The 16,529-nt window shown below is 38.7% G+C and overlaps 1 protein-coding gene across 2 annotated transcripts in view; it reads right to left on the bottom strand.

The window, feature by feature from the left end:
• pelp1 (proline, glutamate and leucine rich protein 1) overlaps positions 1-16,529 on the bottom strand; it is a 41,705-nt gene that overhangs the window by 14,564 nt on the left and 10,612 nt on the right. For both annotated transcript variants that reach the window (XM_012851607.3, XM_036146086.1), the window contains exons 5-14: positions 16,127-16,198; positions 15,949-16,008; positions 15,692-15,848; positions 13,655-13,787; positions 13,053-13,140; positions 12,219-12,307; positions 10,308-10,421; positions 9,378-9,528; positions 9,119-9,272; positions 1,129-1,184 (exon numbers count right to left, since the gene is read on the bottom strand). In XM_012851607.3, the coding sequence (XP_012707061.2) occupies positions 1,129-1,184; positions 9,119-9,272; positions 9,378-9,528; positions 10,308-10,421; positions 12,219-12,307; positions 13,053-13,140; positions 13,655-13,787; positions 15,692-15,848; positions 15,949-16,008; positions 16,127-16,198 (1,074 nt within the window). The remainder of the gene's footprint in view (positions 1-1,128; positions 1,185-9,118; positions 9,273-9,377; positions 9,529-10,307; positions 10,422-12,218; positions 12,308-13,052; positions 13,141-13,654; positions 13,788-15,691; positions 15,849-15,948; positions 16,009-16,126; positions 16,199-16,529) is intronic.

Below are 16,529 nucleotides of genomic sequence, written 5' to 3'. Positions count from 1 at the left end.
AAGTATATCCAAAGATATGCTTAAAAAACAAAGGAATATAACTATACATTAATTCTGACCAAAAACAGCAACAATTTCTAAGTACACTTTTAAGTGCACTTGTTTGGTGTAGGAAAATATTTGACTGGACCATCTCTAGTCAAATGTTTACCTCCAGTCGCAAGTGTGTTCAGATGTCTGAACCATCCTGCATTTGACTCCACCTGGAGTCTTACTGAAATCAGAGTCATGGGACAATGTTTGACTTGGCCCTCTGTACGGTACCTGAGCTCTTCTAGTGCGACCTGTAATGGCTTATAAATGTGTTTATATCTCAGTCATGACAAGAACCCTACACAGAGCAACAAGCAGACTTGCTGACAGGACCATCTTTGGTGGAGTACACACCTGACCCAGAGAAGGTAGCTACCGTGAAGAGAAATGCCAACCCTTTGAGACGATTCCTTTTACCTATTTTTAATTGGTAAAAACCAAGATGGGTGAAATAATTGGGCCCCAACATTATTTTTCATGCATTATTTTTAAAATTTGATTATAACATGCAAAACTGCAGACTTTAACAAGACTTTTCTTTTTGATTTTCAGAGATATAACGGTGAGATGACAAGAGGATTATTTCAGAGACACTTTTTATAAAAGGATTATTGCATGAGAGGATGTATGGTGGTTTTGTTTTGTGTGTTGTATGTGCGGATACACGGCTGATTTTGAGGAAGATGAACAGATTTAACTTATTAAATTCAGAAAGCTGACGTGTTTTTATAAGTCGGTAACTATGCCTGAAGGCTGAAAGAATAAAAAAAGAGTATAGTTATATTCTTAAATATTTAAAAACCTAAAAAAGGACCGACTTAAGCATGTAATATCACCAGTTAAGAACGGAGTTGGTACAACAAGATTACAAACCTCTGGCCTGTACTGTCAAACTTATTAAACGCTTCCATTTTGTTTTTAATACAAAAATCAAGATTGAAACATATCTGATGATGATCCCTTCTAATTTCTATCTACGAATTGGAGTTCTGTTTTTAAAAGGCCTGTACTCAGCTCTTTACTAAACATAAGCCTGGTAGCAACATTATGCTTTGTAATCTATAAAATCAATAAGAAATTTCAGTTGACATTTACCTTGTGTATATCATCCTTTAGAAGTGTCCCACTGGTCTGAATGATGCTTCTTAACACTGGAAAAAAAGAAAATCTTTAAGAGCACATTAGAACAGAACCACACCCATCCTATATCAGAACACTTAGGAGAATAAAAAAATCAAAAAAAGTTGAGTAGGTCCTCTGGACGGTTTGTACTCCTTTGAAACATTTTGTCTTTTCTCCAAGAGACCTCTTCAATCTGAGATGTTTCTGGTAAACTCAACCTTATAGCAATACCTTTGCCTAGTGCATCAACAAGTTTAACAGTGACAACCAAAACTTATTGCTCACACACAAAAGACGACCATCAGGCTACCAACCAATCATTAGTGCTATGATGGCCACTTATTGTTTCAGGGGGCTGAGTCAACCTTGCATTAACAGCATTGTAAGAGGGGGACAGTTGGACCCGGAGTCCAGTACCCCTGTTTAATGAAAGAATGTTTCTCTTCACAAGAATTGGTTCCTTTACTCCCCTTTCAATCCAATGTTCCTCTCTGTTCAGGATAAGCTGGCCTGTAAACTGCAGAATCTGAGCTTGATGATGTTGCTGTTCTGAGCCGTCCTTCTGGCTAGGGGGCGCTTTGTTTCTCTGATATTACTGGTCACAGTCTTCCTGGGATTTAACAGCATACACAACATTGCTCTGTTTGTGCCAGAAAATGTATCTTATGGGTGAACCAGTCTTTGCTCTAATGTGTTTTGGGGTTTAAAAGCTGTTAAGTGATAAGAAGACTGTCCAAGCCAACCATTTTATAATAACCTTTGAGTTTAATTTTACTTAATTCTCCACCTCCAAAGAAAAATTCATTATAGTAGATCTTTATCACATAATGCTGTATCAAACTTTAAAGAATATGTCCCCCTTTTAATTTCCTCAGTACCACAGAATGCCCAGAACACGGCAGCGATCTTATTTCTTCCCATTCACAAATTGATGCTTCAGTTGACGGTGTCACTTCCTTGTTACATTTTTGCATTGGACAAGTAGCCCCCTTGAAAAAGATGGTGATTATTCATAGGAAACTGGCTCCCTGGTTTAATTTAGAGGTATCCCTTTTCAAGCACAAAATTTGGAAATTGGAGAGAAAAGGGCACTCTACACATCTAGAAGAATTCTACCTACTCTGGAAAAACAGTCTACTGTTGTATAAAAAGACCGTTCAGAGTTAGAGCAGCATACTTTTCATCATTAAGAATAAAAATAATCCTAGGTTTCTCTTTAGTACAGTTACCAAACACCCAGAGTCAGAGCTCTGTTTATCCATCCACTCCCTTAGCTTTCTGCAGTAATTACTTTATGGGATTCTTTGTAAATAAAATTTATTCTATTAAAAAATAAAATCATTGGCATCCTCCCAAACATGATTACCCCATCCTCAGTAAGTGAGGCAGCATTGGAGGAATCTATAAAACCTAATCGTTGTTTGAACTGTTTAGACGCAATAGCTCTGAGTTAACTAAAATTTTAGCTTCATCTAAACCTTCAACTTGTCTGTTAGACCCAGTCCTAACAAAGTTACTAAAAGGTAATTAGCTACATTATATGATAAAAAAAGACCAAAAATCGTTTGATCATGATAAAGTTATATACCGTATTTTTCCAACCTTATGGCGCACCGGATTATAAGGCACATTACATATTCTTCCCAAGTGTGTAATATTGAATTTTATTTATATAGCACCAATTCATGATATATGTCATCTCAAGGCACTTTCCTAGGTCAAATTCGGTCACATTATACAGATTGGACCAGAATATACAGATTGGATCAGATTATACAGATTGGGCAAAAATTTCCTATCTAAGGAAACCCAGTAGATTGCATCAAGTTTTGACAAGCAGCATTCACTCCTCATGAAAGAGCATAGAGCAACAGGGACAGTTGTCTGCATTGTCCATGGCTTTGTAGCAATTCCTCACACTGAGCAAGCATGAAGCAACAGTGGAGAGGAAAACTCCCCTTTAACGGGAAGGAAAAACCTCTGGCAGAATCAGGCTCAGTGTGAAAGGTAATGTCTCGGCCGACTGGGGGTTACACAAGACAGAGCAGAGACACAATAGGAGAAACAAAAAAGCACACATTGATCCAGGAATCTTTTATATGGTAATAGCGGGTGATCCATCTTCCCTGGATAATGTCACAGCTAACAGAACGCCAGACCAGGTGTACCTACTATGAAGAAAAAAATGACAGAACAAAAGGGTAAAGATGAAATAATAACAAGCAATGCAAATTGGAAAACAGTAGGAGAACTCAGCAGAGTGAGAAAAATAGACCCTGATGTCCTCCAGCAGCCTAAGTCTAACTATAGAGATAGCTAAGGGTATATCACTTCGTCCCTCCGGTAGGGTGACCGGACGTCCCGACTTCCAGGGACAGTCCCCGTTTTGGATGACCTGTCCCCGGAAATGTTCCCGATTTCAATGTATCATGATGGAGTAAAAATGTTTAGCGCAACAACAGGTTTTTATTTACTTCCGTCGTTATTAAAAACATACACAAAGGTCTTTATTTACTAACAAATTGAGCAAAAACAAAGCATAAAACACCAAAAAACAACTAATAAGCCAGCAGGATGTGAAAACAGGGAGTTATTGATGTATAAACAAAAAAAAGTCAAATAACGTGGCTATGCACCTTTAAAGGAGATGTCCGGTCAAAATCAGATTTCAAACTGCTGAAAGTACTTTAAATATAAAATTATTACATACGGTCCAATAAATTACAAGCTTTTTTAATTAAAAGTAATTTCCATTTGAATATGCTTTTATGGAGGCATTCGTCTTGGTGAAGAACAGTACTGCCACCTCCCAGTTTGTGACGTCAGGTTGTGGGATCGGCTGTTGAGCCCGTTAATGCATTGAACGTAAGTCCCAATGCCCTATCTGCCCCCTTGTAAATAAATACCTGTTTTCATGCGGAAATATTTTTTTTATTTTTATTAAGCATTTAAATTTAAAGTTATATGAATTTTACATTTTAGAGACAAAAAGACAACAAATAAGCATTAAAGTACAGTTTATGGGTTGGGTTCTGCAATGTTACCAGGGAGTAAAAACTCATCTTTAGAATCAATCTCTGCTCAAAATAGTGATCTGCACAGCCTAATCTACTTTCATCAGTTATCATCAGTTATTGCAACCGTAAACTGCAGAAAATACAGGCAGAGCGGCTCCTTCTGAGTTTATTCACTCTGCTCATATCAGGATTAGCTCCGTCACTTAGTTTAGAGCCCAAACAAGCGACTTCACTTTCAGAAGCAAGCCCAAAAAAAACTGCAATCCGCAGCTCAAGAAATTTACAAGCGACTTTAGAAAAAAGAAGACCAAAGTTGCATAAAATAAGTGGGCTTTGCAACAGTGAGCATTCTTTCCAAGTGTGTCATATCACTCCACTCCTCTGGACGGGTAACCAAATGTCCTCGCAAATTATACATTATAAAAAAGAAAAACCTACCAAAAAGTATCGCTCGAATGTCATCTTGAAGACATTCTTCTTCGAAATGTTGGCTACAGATAACGTGTTTTCTCTCTGGCTAGAAGTTCGATGGCAAGTTGGCAATCCAACGAAAGAGCCCGTGGTAGATCATGAATTGAAAAGGTGAAAAAACTAATGTTTTTTTCACTTTTACCCGATGTATTGGAACATCCAACTGCCATGCGCGTGGGCATTGTCACTTTATCAATAGCTCTCGTGAATTTCAACGGTGAAGTCCTCTCGAAATCCGAAATAATTGTTGTTGATCGCAGCTGTGTACAACAGTTCCTATTGAATGAGCTTGTAGAGTGCAGTGCCTTACAGCAACATTTCATCACAGGATGTGATGTCAGGCGGCCATTTTTGCCCATATTTGGGCTCATACACAGTGATCGAGACGACAATTTATGCTTTTATTTTCTTATTGATTAACACTAAACTCATTAAATCACCACGAACGTGTTCGTTTTAGGTATAGCTAATGATTCACTGATTTTTCCTTGTTGACCGGACTTCTCCTTTAAGGAAGTATTCCATTTGATTAATGTCCACAATTTTAGACATGATTAATCTATCCTTAGTAAATGGATATGTACCACAGGCTTTTAAAGTATCTTATCAAACATTTACTTAATAAATTACAGACCTATATCAAATTTTCCTTTCCCATCTAAAATACCTGAGAAAGTAGTTGCTAATCAAGTATTTGAACATTTACAAAATAATAACCTGTTTGAAGAGTTTCAGTCAGGCTTCAGAGCGCATCACAGCACTGAAACAGCTCTGGTGAAGGTCACTAATGATATTCTCATGGCCTCATATAATGGATTTGTGTCTATACTTCGCCTCTTATATCTTAGTGCTGCATTTGACACAGTTGATCACAATATTCTCCAAGAAAGACTTGAACGTACTGTAGGGATTAAGGGAAAAGCATTATGCTGCGTTCAGACCAAACGCCTTTTGAGCATCAAGGGCATTGGATTTACATGCAAAGTCTATGGTGGATGCACCTCAGGGGGCTGCGAGAGAAATTGCGCTTTGAAGCTTTCAGCACGTTTTGTGCTGCAAATTTGGTTTGACGCATGTCAAGCGCCTCTAGAGCGACTGACGCAAGAGTTGGAAAACCTGATCTTTTGCAGCTGGACGCAGTGTCAACCAATCAGAGAGACTCCTTTATTTGATGTAGTATGGGGTTTTCCAACAGGAAAAATATTTTTATTTCGGATTACTGATAAATGTTATCGAGATGCCCACTAACCTGGGACAGATGAACAGATACTCTTCAGCTGAAATGGGGCATCTGTATTTGTTATACTGGTGGGAGATGCAGACTCCGATGCCGGTCAGAAGGTTGTCAAACTGGACTCGGGTGAGACATAAATAGAACTGAAAGTGACCCTTGTCAGCGTGCAGCTCCTGCAGTGGGTGGTGAAATTCACCAAACTTAAAACGCCTCTGAATTATGTGGTGAATTCAGACACGGCGCAATTACATTATTCAGTAAGTAAAGCCAAGCCACTCTCTTGATTTCATCCACAATTTTACCCGCAGAAGAAAAGAACAGGGTAACTCCTCCCAATGGGAGCTCCTTTGCCAGATGCGTCATCAGAGCATTGAGGCTCTAGACAGCATGCTCAAAAGGCTTTTGGTCTGGACACGGCATTAAGCTGGTTTAAATCCAGTTTGTTCATGTTAATAATAAATCTTGTTAAAACACTAGGGTCACTTGTGGAGTAGCACAGGGTTTAGTCCTTGGGCCAATTCTCTTTACTATGTATATTGTTATGCTATAATAACACCATGATACATAGTTGATCTCAGATTGGATTCTGAAAAGTAGGGAAGAGGTGACAAAAATAATTCTATCCTGCTGCAAAGGAGACACAGCCGCAAAGGAGAGGGAGTCAGCTGGGACTGCCCTTCTCTCAGCGGGAGGCCAGCTGTGAAGGATCCTGCATGCCAAAACAGTTTTGTTGTTTTTCTCCTCAGCCTGTACAGGGAAGAGAACCCCAGATTCCGCCGAAAAGCCAGCAGAATGACCCGCTGTGGAATTCTGAGAAAAACCCCTGCTCAGATCGGACTGCATCCAAGTCAGAGACTGTCTGCAGGACACCAGGCCTCCGACCCCGACCATGTGGTGCTGCATAGCTAAACGGTAGCCCGCCAACAACAAGTCAACAACTTCCCTCCTTCAACGCTCCTTCCGTGAATGGCCAAACTGGACAGAACTGACGCGAGACAAAAGACAGGGTTGGACAGGGAGCTGAGGGTGAAGTAAAAAGGTTTATTGGGAAATGTATGTAACTCGGACATATATTGCTTTAGAACAAAGGGCTAACAAGTAGATCACGCTAGCCTTAATGCTATTAGCCTCGCTAAGATCCGGTCCCGGACATTTCAAAAGGAGTTCGTTTAAAGCACATAGCTTAATCATTCGGCTCTGCCATCCTTCGATGGTGCTATGAGCCTTATCCCTGTATCACTATCGAATATTAATGTTGGTGTAAAGGCAATTTTGATAACTTTTTGTTGTAACCTCTTAGCCACCGATTTGCAACAGTGACCCCAGACGCCCAGCGGGAGAATCGCATTAACAAACTCGATCGTAAGGGTTTAAATGACTTCACTGGGCAAATCAGTAACCAGAATGTTATTTTCTCAAAATAATGTTCTGGTTAACTTGTGCTTTGCATTGTGAATGGGTTGAAACACATGTCAAATGTTGTTCTGAATTAGTTAAGCTAATTTAAACACGATTCACATTCTTTAAGGTGAACTTTGGTTCTTTAACTTCAACAAAATATTATTTCATCAAATAATGTTTTGTTTAACTTGGGCTTTGCATTGTGAATGGACTGAAATACACGCCAAGTGTTTTTAACTCCACTCCATGTTTTTCTTTTATCAGATCTGCAGTGAACAAGGATTCACTCAATTATTCTGATTATGACCAACCACTTTTGTTTTGTCTTTTGTTTGTTTTCGCGTGTAAATAGTTTCTTAGCTTAGCTTCTTTTTATCTTCATTTTGCTTAGTAGTTTAGTTAAGTTTCACTAGCCTAGTAGAGAGGATTTGTTAATCGAAATATTGTGTTAATTCAGATAAACAGCATTACATAGTGATGTTCTTGGATGTTAATTTTATTTCTGTTATTAAATTTTTGGACTTGAAAATAAGTTGTCACTCCTTTATTCTATGTGTGTGTAGGTTTTGGTGTTAAAAGATCGCTAGTGCTTGAATTCATCCCTTTCAACCATTGTCTTTATATCAGCTTAAGAGCTGATCATCACAAGACAATACTTAACAGAGGGTTATTTAATAAACATTAAACAACTTTAAACAGTGTATAATTGCACAACAATATGTTTGCGATTGGTAAAATTATTAGACAGCATGGGATTAATTTCCACTATTATGCTGATGACATTCAGCTATATTTATCCATAAATCCTGATGAATCCAATCAATTACTTCGACTACAGGCATGTCTTGATGACATCAAAACCTAGGATTACTTTAAATTTCCTGAAGTTGTAATTTTTGGACCAGAGTCCTCAAAAAAATAAGCCTCTTAATCATCACATAATCTGGATAGCCTCTAGTAATGAAGTAAAAAAAATCTTGCTGTTATTTTTGACCAAGACATGTCATTTAAATCCCATATTCCACATATTTCAAGGGTTTCCTTTTTGACCACCTCCTTTAATCACCCCTAATTGCCCAGATTTGAAATATTCTGTCCAAGAGTGATGCTGAAAAACTTGTAACGCCCTTAATAATCAAGCTCCATCATACATCAAAAATGTGACTGCCCCATATGTTCCTAACAGAGCACTTTGTTCTCTGCAGGTCTAATGGTGGTTCTTAGAGTCCCTAAAAGTAGAATGGGAGGCAGATCTTATAGTTATCAAGCTCCTCTCCTGTGGAACCAATTCTAAAATTTGGTCCATGAAGCAGACACCCTCTACTACTTTGAAGACTAGGCTTATAGTGGCTTAGCTTATCCTGAGCTTTCTCTGTATTTATGCTGCCACCGGCTTAGACTGCTGGAGGACATTAAGACCTATTACCCCCACTCTGAATTCTCCTTCTACTCTTTAATTTAGCATTATTTACTTCAACTTTTAACTTTATATTCTCAATTTGTTTGTCTGTATGATTTGTTTGAAATGACTTTGTAAAGTACATTGAGATGACGTATGTTACATAAATAACTATATAAATATATTTACTCAAACATATAGTCTGATGGTCCTCTTTTGCATGTGAGCAACACGTGTATTGAATGTGACAGGAAAACTTTTTGGTCCACTATGCTAAGGTACTGCTTATAGGTTTGGGTTTACCTGACACTCCTCAGACTAAAGAAGTCTCTTGGGGAAGAGACAAAACGTTTCAACAACGAAGAACTCGTCCTGACGACCTACTCAACTTTTTTTGATTTTTGAGATGCATTAGGACATTTTCAAACAAAGGCCTCTAACCTTTGAGGGCTGACAGGCAGGTATCCTGGTTTGACAGAGGGTCTCCTTTTCTTTGGAGTGATGGGCCCACTGTATCTGCTATGACTAACGGTTTTGTTCTACGAGGGCCAGGTTTTCCTCCAGGAACCACATCAACCGAAAGACCCGCGCGCAGCTGGAGGACAAAAAAAAAAGGGATGGAGAGGGTAATTAAGCTATTTTTTCTGCCAGAATTTAACTCTAAATGCTTTTCTTAACTTAATATACAAACTCCTTTTACCTTCACAGATTCTGCACCAGGCGTGATGTCACCAAGCAAGTGGTTAAACAGAAGTTCTGCATGGCTGGAGGTTCCTTGAAGGATATTAGCTGAAGCTCCAACAAGCTTGACCCATAGTTCTAAGGTTCTGTACACAGATACCCTCACTGAGCTGTAGGGTGAACATAGAGGCAGAAAAGGTCCAATGGTTGAATAATGTCTTCTACAACACCTTAACATAAATACAGTCCTTTCCTAAGCACTAATAATTCACTGATGTGCACCTGGTTGTTTGGATTGCAACAACATGTGAATATATTTGATATAGAAAAGATATCCTGTTATTCAGACAGTCAGCCACATAGCCAGAAATCCAAAGCCAAGGCTATGGACAACGAAGAAGGAAAGAGTATCCAGGGTACCCAGGGGGACAAAATGTTTAAAAATTAACATGTTTGGTTGCTCAAAGTCTGTGGTGAACAATAAATTATAAACTTTATACATTATTCTATATCCAGCAAAATCATCACAGGGCAAAACAGCATTGGAGAAGCAGCCGGCAGTGCTGCAAATGGATAAAACCTATCATTGGATTTTTTTTAAAAACCTTTAGGGTTTTATCGAGGGAATTGCAAGCAAGGGCATCACCCCCATGGGAGATGGGATATATTAAAACAAACACCTGAACAAGTAAATCATTCCAGTATTAATCTGACCTTTTTTGGATTTCACCTAAAATAAAGCAGATTAAAAGTGAAACAAACTCCAGTGCTATAAACAAGATTTTCATTGGTTGTCTTCATCACCACTGAAGATTTCCCATTGGTACAGCTAACCACCACTTTATGCAATATTAAGAAAACCATACAAAAACATGGAAACATTCTCTTTTTTGATAACACCACAGCCTATATATGCCACCACTAAAAACAGTGTATGGCTGTTACATACCTGTAAGCTCTTTGTTGGCCAACATTAGTTTCAGGTGAAGCTGCCCATGCAGACAGTGTTTGAGAAAACAGCCTCTGTATTACAGCAGCATACTGGATCATGCCGTTACGGACTCTGCAAAGAACAGAGTCAGAACCACACAGAAAATTCTTAGCATGAGTTCCTTTATACATTCATACTATTCTACTCTTTAAAGCTATAGCTGGTAATCCTGTTCAGAAACATTTTTTGTTATACTGGGTGAAATCGTCCTCCAATCCTGACAGTAGTCAATATATATATTCAGAAAAAAAGAGGTAAAAATTAGATCTCTGTGAAAGCTGCAGGCCTGTAAAAAGTCTGACCAATCCTAGCATTCGGACTGAATCGCAGGGATTATTATCTATTGGTTGTCCCACATGCCAATCATTCTGACACACTCACGTAACGCCAGTGTGCATGTAAGTTCCTTGTTAGTTTCCGCCTGCCGCCTGCGTGGTTTTAGCTGTTCATTGTAGCGACACTGCTCACACAGTGTACTTGAAAATGAGATTTGCAAGAAGCAAACTCTCATACAAAGTTCTGAAAGGAAGAGGAAGGCCTCAGTAGAAAAAAACAAGACCAGAATAGATTTGGAAGATCTTATTCATGCGATCCCCCGAGGAGCGGAAGAGCAAGTAAGATTGTCTTGCGTGTGCGGAGCCAATAGGACATTCCTTAAATGATGTCAAATTACTAAATTCAGACGCATGCATCGCAAACACATCTGTCCTGAATATCGCCTCTGTCAGGGTTCTCTGTTTTAGTGCTCTCTCTCGTGTGTGTGTGTGTGTGTGTGTGTGTGTGTGTGTGTGTGTGTGTGTGTGTGTGTGTAGGTGAGACGGGATCTGAGTGTCTGATTACAGCGCAATGATTGGCTGTTTTTAAGTATATTTATTCACGTAGAATTGAGTAAAGAGAATTGGCCCAAGGACTAAACCCTGTGGTACTCCACAAGTGACCTTAGTGTTTTAACAAGATTTATTCACGTAGAATTTCTTACCTGATGCTAAGAAAAAATATATGTATTATTACATCCCTATGTTTTAAATTATTATGTTTACTATGTTTTAATAATTTAAAACAGGCCTGTAATAATACGTATATTTCTTCTCTACAGCTGTAGGTTCCATGTAGATTCAGTGGGTTTGTTCCTCGGGTTTGATTCATTGTGAATCAAACCTTTCTAATAATACTGCTTTTCTTTCCGCTCATTTTGAGCCTGCTACATTTCATCCAACGTTTAAGCTGTTCTACGCTGGGTTTCACGATTGATGAAGGTTGAAATTAAGCTCCTGGGACGTGATCATCTTCCAAAATGATTAGTATCCAACCAGCCAGGAAACCGGACTGTCTCCGTGAAAATGTGACGTCATTTGAGAAATGCCCCATTGAGGGACTAGAAATGAACACACTTTTCAGAAGCCTGACATTTCAGTTTAAAATATATTTTTATACTGATCTAATGTAATATAATTTTTGCAATCACTGAATATTGAGTTTTCATTATCAGTAATCCATCATCAAAATGACAATAAATGCTTGAAATCTTTCAATCTATGTGTAATGTAGCTATATAGCTATACAAATTTTATCTTCCAATACAAGAGACAAAAAATGTTAAAAAAATATATGGAACCTTACATTTTTTTATTGTACTTTTATGGAACCAAGGTAATATGTAATATATAAATAAATAAATAAATAAATAAGAGAGAGAGAGAGAGAGAGAGAGAGAGAGAGAGAGAGAGAGAGAGAGAGAGAGAGAGAGAGAGAGAGAGAAGAGAGAGAGAGAGAGCCTCTCTCAGCTCTCTCTCTCTTCTACTACTTCGCTCTCGATCGAAGAGGAGAGGAGAGAGAGAGAGATATGGACAGAAGTATGGATGTACTCACACTGTGATAAGCTCTGCCAGCACCTCCAACGTGCTGATGTGAATACTGGGCAGCACCAACAACCTCAGACTTCCATCTGCAGTTAAATTCTGACAAAAAAGGCCAAATATGAATACATCTGAATTACCACTTTAGTTTGGCAAACATCTGCGTTACCAGGGCTGTAATGCTCCATGTTTTCCTCAGCTGTTGTTGGCTTTTTAATTCTAATAATGACCCGTTTCCTTTCTTTGTTGTTTTTTTTTTGTAGCATTTGATAAACAACAAATTTAAACTATCAGTTTTGAACACTGGTGCTGCACATATCTACCATTAGTATTACTGAGGCTAATTCCTAATTTCTTTATTGAACATCGCTCTGTGTTTCCCTGTTTAAGGGCTACAATCAGCCGTGTTCAAATCATATAACAATATTCTGTTAATTTATTTTAAATCCAAACCAACCTGCTATGTGAACCAGTCACTCTAGTCCCTCTACAGAATATCACGATGACATCACACATCCAAAACATTATATTCCTGTATGGAAGCCATGGTAAAACAAATTCCACTCTCAGTAGGTTCTGGGGTTTTAATGCCCTTTAAAATTATTTAAATTTTAAGAGTCCAAAAACACTCTTAAAATTGTTTAATTTTGAGAGTGTTAAATTGTTAATTCAATAAAGATAAAACCAAGTGAGAAAGATTTATCAAAACTTAGTAAAGTCAGCAAAGTCTAAAAACTTTAAAGTGTATTGACTGTTCTGATTTACCATCATCAGAAAGTTACCACAATATGTTAATGTTAACTTGATTATTATGAAAGTAAAATAATATGCGTGTTTGTCGGCTCACAATACTCTTGGAGTTGACAGCAAGTGCTCGGCACACCAGGTTGAGTATGGGTCTGACAGGTAGCTGTACGGCTGATGCAGGATCCGCTCTAATGGAGAGAAGAAGGGACACATTCAACAACTGAAACATTGAAGAAGCATTCTGCACATTATTATCATCACTTTCCTGATGTATGCTTATTATTACAATTATTAGATAAAGGTGTTTAATGTACTGTTGATGAAACATTCATACTGAGGCTACATCAAACTAAACATTTCTGTCAGAAAAAACATTTATGCTTTTTTTTCCTCTTCTCTCCCTCTTAATTCCTTGAAATCCAGATCCTTTTTTCTCTTAGACGTTAGTGAGTCACAACTGCAGCTGGATGCAGCTCCTGATTTTTCAAAAATAATGCGCTGCAAGACAGTTTCTAATAATTTAACCGATTTAGCTGCTCTAGTTAAAGCTGTCAAATGTAACCAGGCCAATTGGATTAAATAGTTTTCAGAACAAGAAAAATCTAAGGGGTAAGAACTGGAGCAAATTCAAACTTAAACATGTCATTAATACTAAAGCATTAAACCGTTAATCCCTCTGCCTCAGGGACAAGCGTTTCCTACCTGAGTGTGTGCTTAATTGCCAGGCAAAGAGCTGTATATCTGTGCTGGAGCTGCAGAAAGAGCAGCGGATCGCTTTGATCAAGATGAGCAAAGGGTAGCTCCACACCTGGACCTCGGTACTGCACAGCTTCATCTGTGACAGAACAACACAAGTTGTTTTAGAGCACACTAGGGGCAAAAGCAGAGATGCAGCACTTTGATGCTCTATGACAAAAAAAAGTAATTGAAATTAGAAAGGCTATTTCAACAACTAGGTTCGCATCGCTAAAACAATCAGAGGAAAAATAAGCATTCAGAGAGATCCCTGCATCGAACATTATGTGTTATTGCATCATTCTGAGGATTAACAGAATTCCAACTAAAATTCCCACTGTTCAATTTATCTGCTGTTGTAAAAGTAAAAGTTCCCCATGCTTAATAATAATGGGCATTTTTGGTTTAAAAAACTGTGACAAAGTAAACATGGGGGGGGGGGGGGGAGCTAACACACAACACTCCTCACTAGGAGGGTCACCATAGCGTGGATAAAGCTAATATCAGCTTGCACGTCAGTTTACGGAGGTTTTCTCCCAGATGGGAACTTTACTGAACATTTTATACTGCTGTCAAAAATTGAGAACATCTAGCATTTCAAGTAAGCAAGCGACGCTTAGCCTGACGGGGGCCGAGTACAGCATGGTGGCCCGCCAGCCTTATAATACGGTGGGGGAAACCCTGACTCCATATGCACAAAACGTTTAAATATTAGTCCAGTGGAAAAATAAAATTTATTTTATCTAGAAGCTCAGAGTAAAGCCGGTACATTCCCTTCAAGAACAGAAATGTCAAAGTTCTTTCTGGCCAACACATTTAATATGCCATAGTCCCAGTACTGGGACACCTACCATTGCAGATGCTCATCATCTCCAGTTAGTTCAACATGCAGCTGCTCATCTGCTGACTGGTACAAAACGAAAGCAGTATATAATCACAGTGTTGGCCTCTCTACTTTATTTAAGCTTTTTCCTTTCAGGGTTTGCCACAGTGAGTCATTTTTCTCCATCTAACCCCATCTTCTGCACCTTCTTCTCTCACACCAACTAGTCGTATAGTCAAAGTCCTCTGTAACACCTACAGCAGAGTTCACCTCACCAATGTTTTACCACACCCGTACAAGTCCCGCACCACTTCTCTGCTACTTCCTCATACAATACCACAGCTCCTCTCTCAACATCCTGTCATATGCCTTCTCTAAATCTATACAAAAACACAACACAGCTCTTTCTGAAAACATATTATTATGCACTGGCTTCTTGTCATTTAAAAGGATTCAATTTAAAAAGGTCCAATAAGGTCCAAATCATAGACATTGTTCATTCCAAGGTCTAAACCCAACCATGGAGGCGACAGAGGCTTCTTGGTGGCAGGTCCCAAATTCTGTAATATACAGTATTAGATCTGCACAAACACAATCATTTTAAATCTGTAGCGTAAAACAATTTTTATGGACTGAGTTTTAGCACATGTTGACACAAAACTGTCTGTTTTAAATAGCCTTAGTCAAAATTTTATTTGTTTTAATTACTTATTGTACTGTTTTTCATTGGCAAGCATTTTAATCACGTCAGTGGTATTTTTGGTTGCCTAACCTTTGGGCAACATTATCTAATGAAAATGTGCTGTTTAAACAAACTGGTTTGTCTTTAGTTGCATGAGCAGTATTTTGTTGACTTCTATTAAAAAAACTTGTATCTACACCAATGGTCCTAAGTTCCAATCCTCAAGGTCCGGTGCCTTGGAACCTTTAGTCCCTGATCCAACACACCTGAATCAAATGGCTGATTGACCTGCTTGGTTCTCCAGATTTATGCTAATGACCTCATTATTTGATTCAGATGCGTTTGATCCAAGATCTCAAGGAACGGAACTGAGGACCACTAATCTATGCCAAGATTAAAAGTATGTTTATAACTCATTATGCAACATTGTTCTTTGTAGCACAACAAGGAGTGTCCCCGTCTACAGAGGAACATTTTCATCACTGACAGGAAAGCGTACCTGTTTCGAAACCTTGGTAGATCTCGGCCAGAATGCCGTTGGCTGAGGCCAGCAGACATTGAATCTGATTGGTCCAGCCTTCAGCTCTGCCGGTCCCCACCGACCTGTCTGCCAGACCCCCTAGACAGGGCAAACGGCTGTAACCCTGACAGGCCATCTGAGAGAAGAGAGTTGGACCCAGACAGCATGTTAACCAACAGGGACGGGAAGTAGACTATTCAATTTGCAAGTAAAGGTAATTTGTCAGGGAAACTCACCTCTTGTGTTTTCCTGTTTGTGCTGTCCATTTTGGAGAGAAAATAGGCTCCGAGTTTGTCCTTGAGCAGAAACATAATCACCATAGGTTGGAATAATTGTATTTGTTCAACAAACCACATTATGTGCAGAAAGCTAAACCATACATCTTAAATCATAGCATGGTGTAGGATATTTTACCTTGAGGGACCCACAAGCTCTGGGGTAGTAGATCATACAAGCTTTCATTCCCTCCATGGCTGCAAATTCACACTGAGATCACAAAAAAAAACAATCATTCTTAACAGTTGAGAAATTTAGTAGAAATTAAGAATATTGGTTTCCCTGATCAAACAACAACTCTCTCCAGATGATCTGTTACAAAAGAATTATAAAAGGTTTCCGAATGCATTGTTTATATGGGCTCAAATTCAAGTAATCTGATAATGACGTGCATTTACTCGCACAAAGCTTTATTCAAAATGGGGCTCGAAAGGGCACGTGACTTTGCAATGCATTTTAAGATGTGGTTGCCTTTTTCCAGGGTGACAGCTTTTTTTTTTTTTTTTTTACATTGCTGATCCGGATACCGTGCTGTGAGAGA

The sequence above is a fragment of the Fundulus heteroclitus genome, chromosome 14 (assembly GCF_011125445.2).
Source record: "Fundulus heteroclitus isolate FHET01 chromosome 14, MU-UCD_Fhet_4.1, whole genome shotgun sequence".
Classification (NCBI taxonomy): Eukaryota; Metazoa; Chordata; class Actinopteri; order Cyprinodontiformes; family Fundulidae; genus Fundulus; species Fundulus heteroclitus.
The sequence above is the reverse complement of the archived record's forward strand: the minus strand, read 5'-3'. Positions and strand labels throughout refer to the sequence as shown.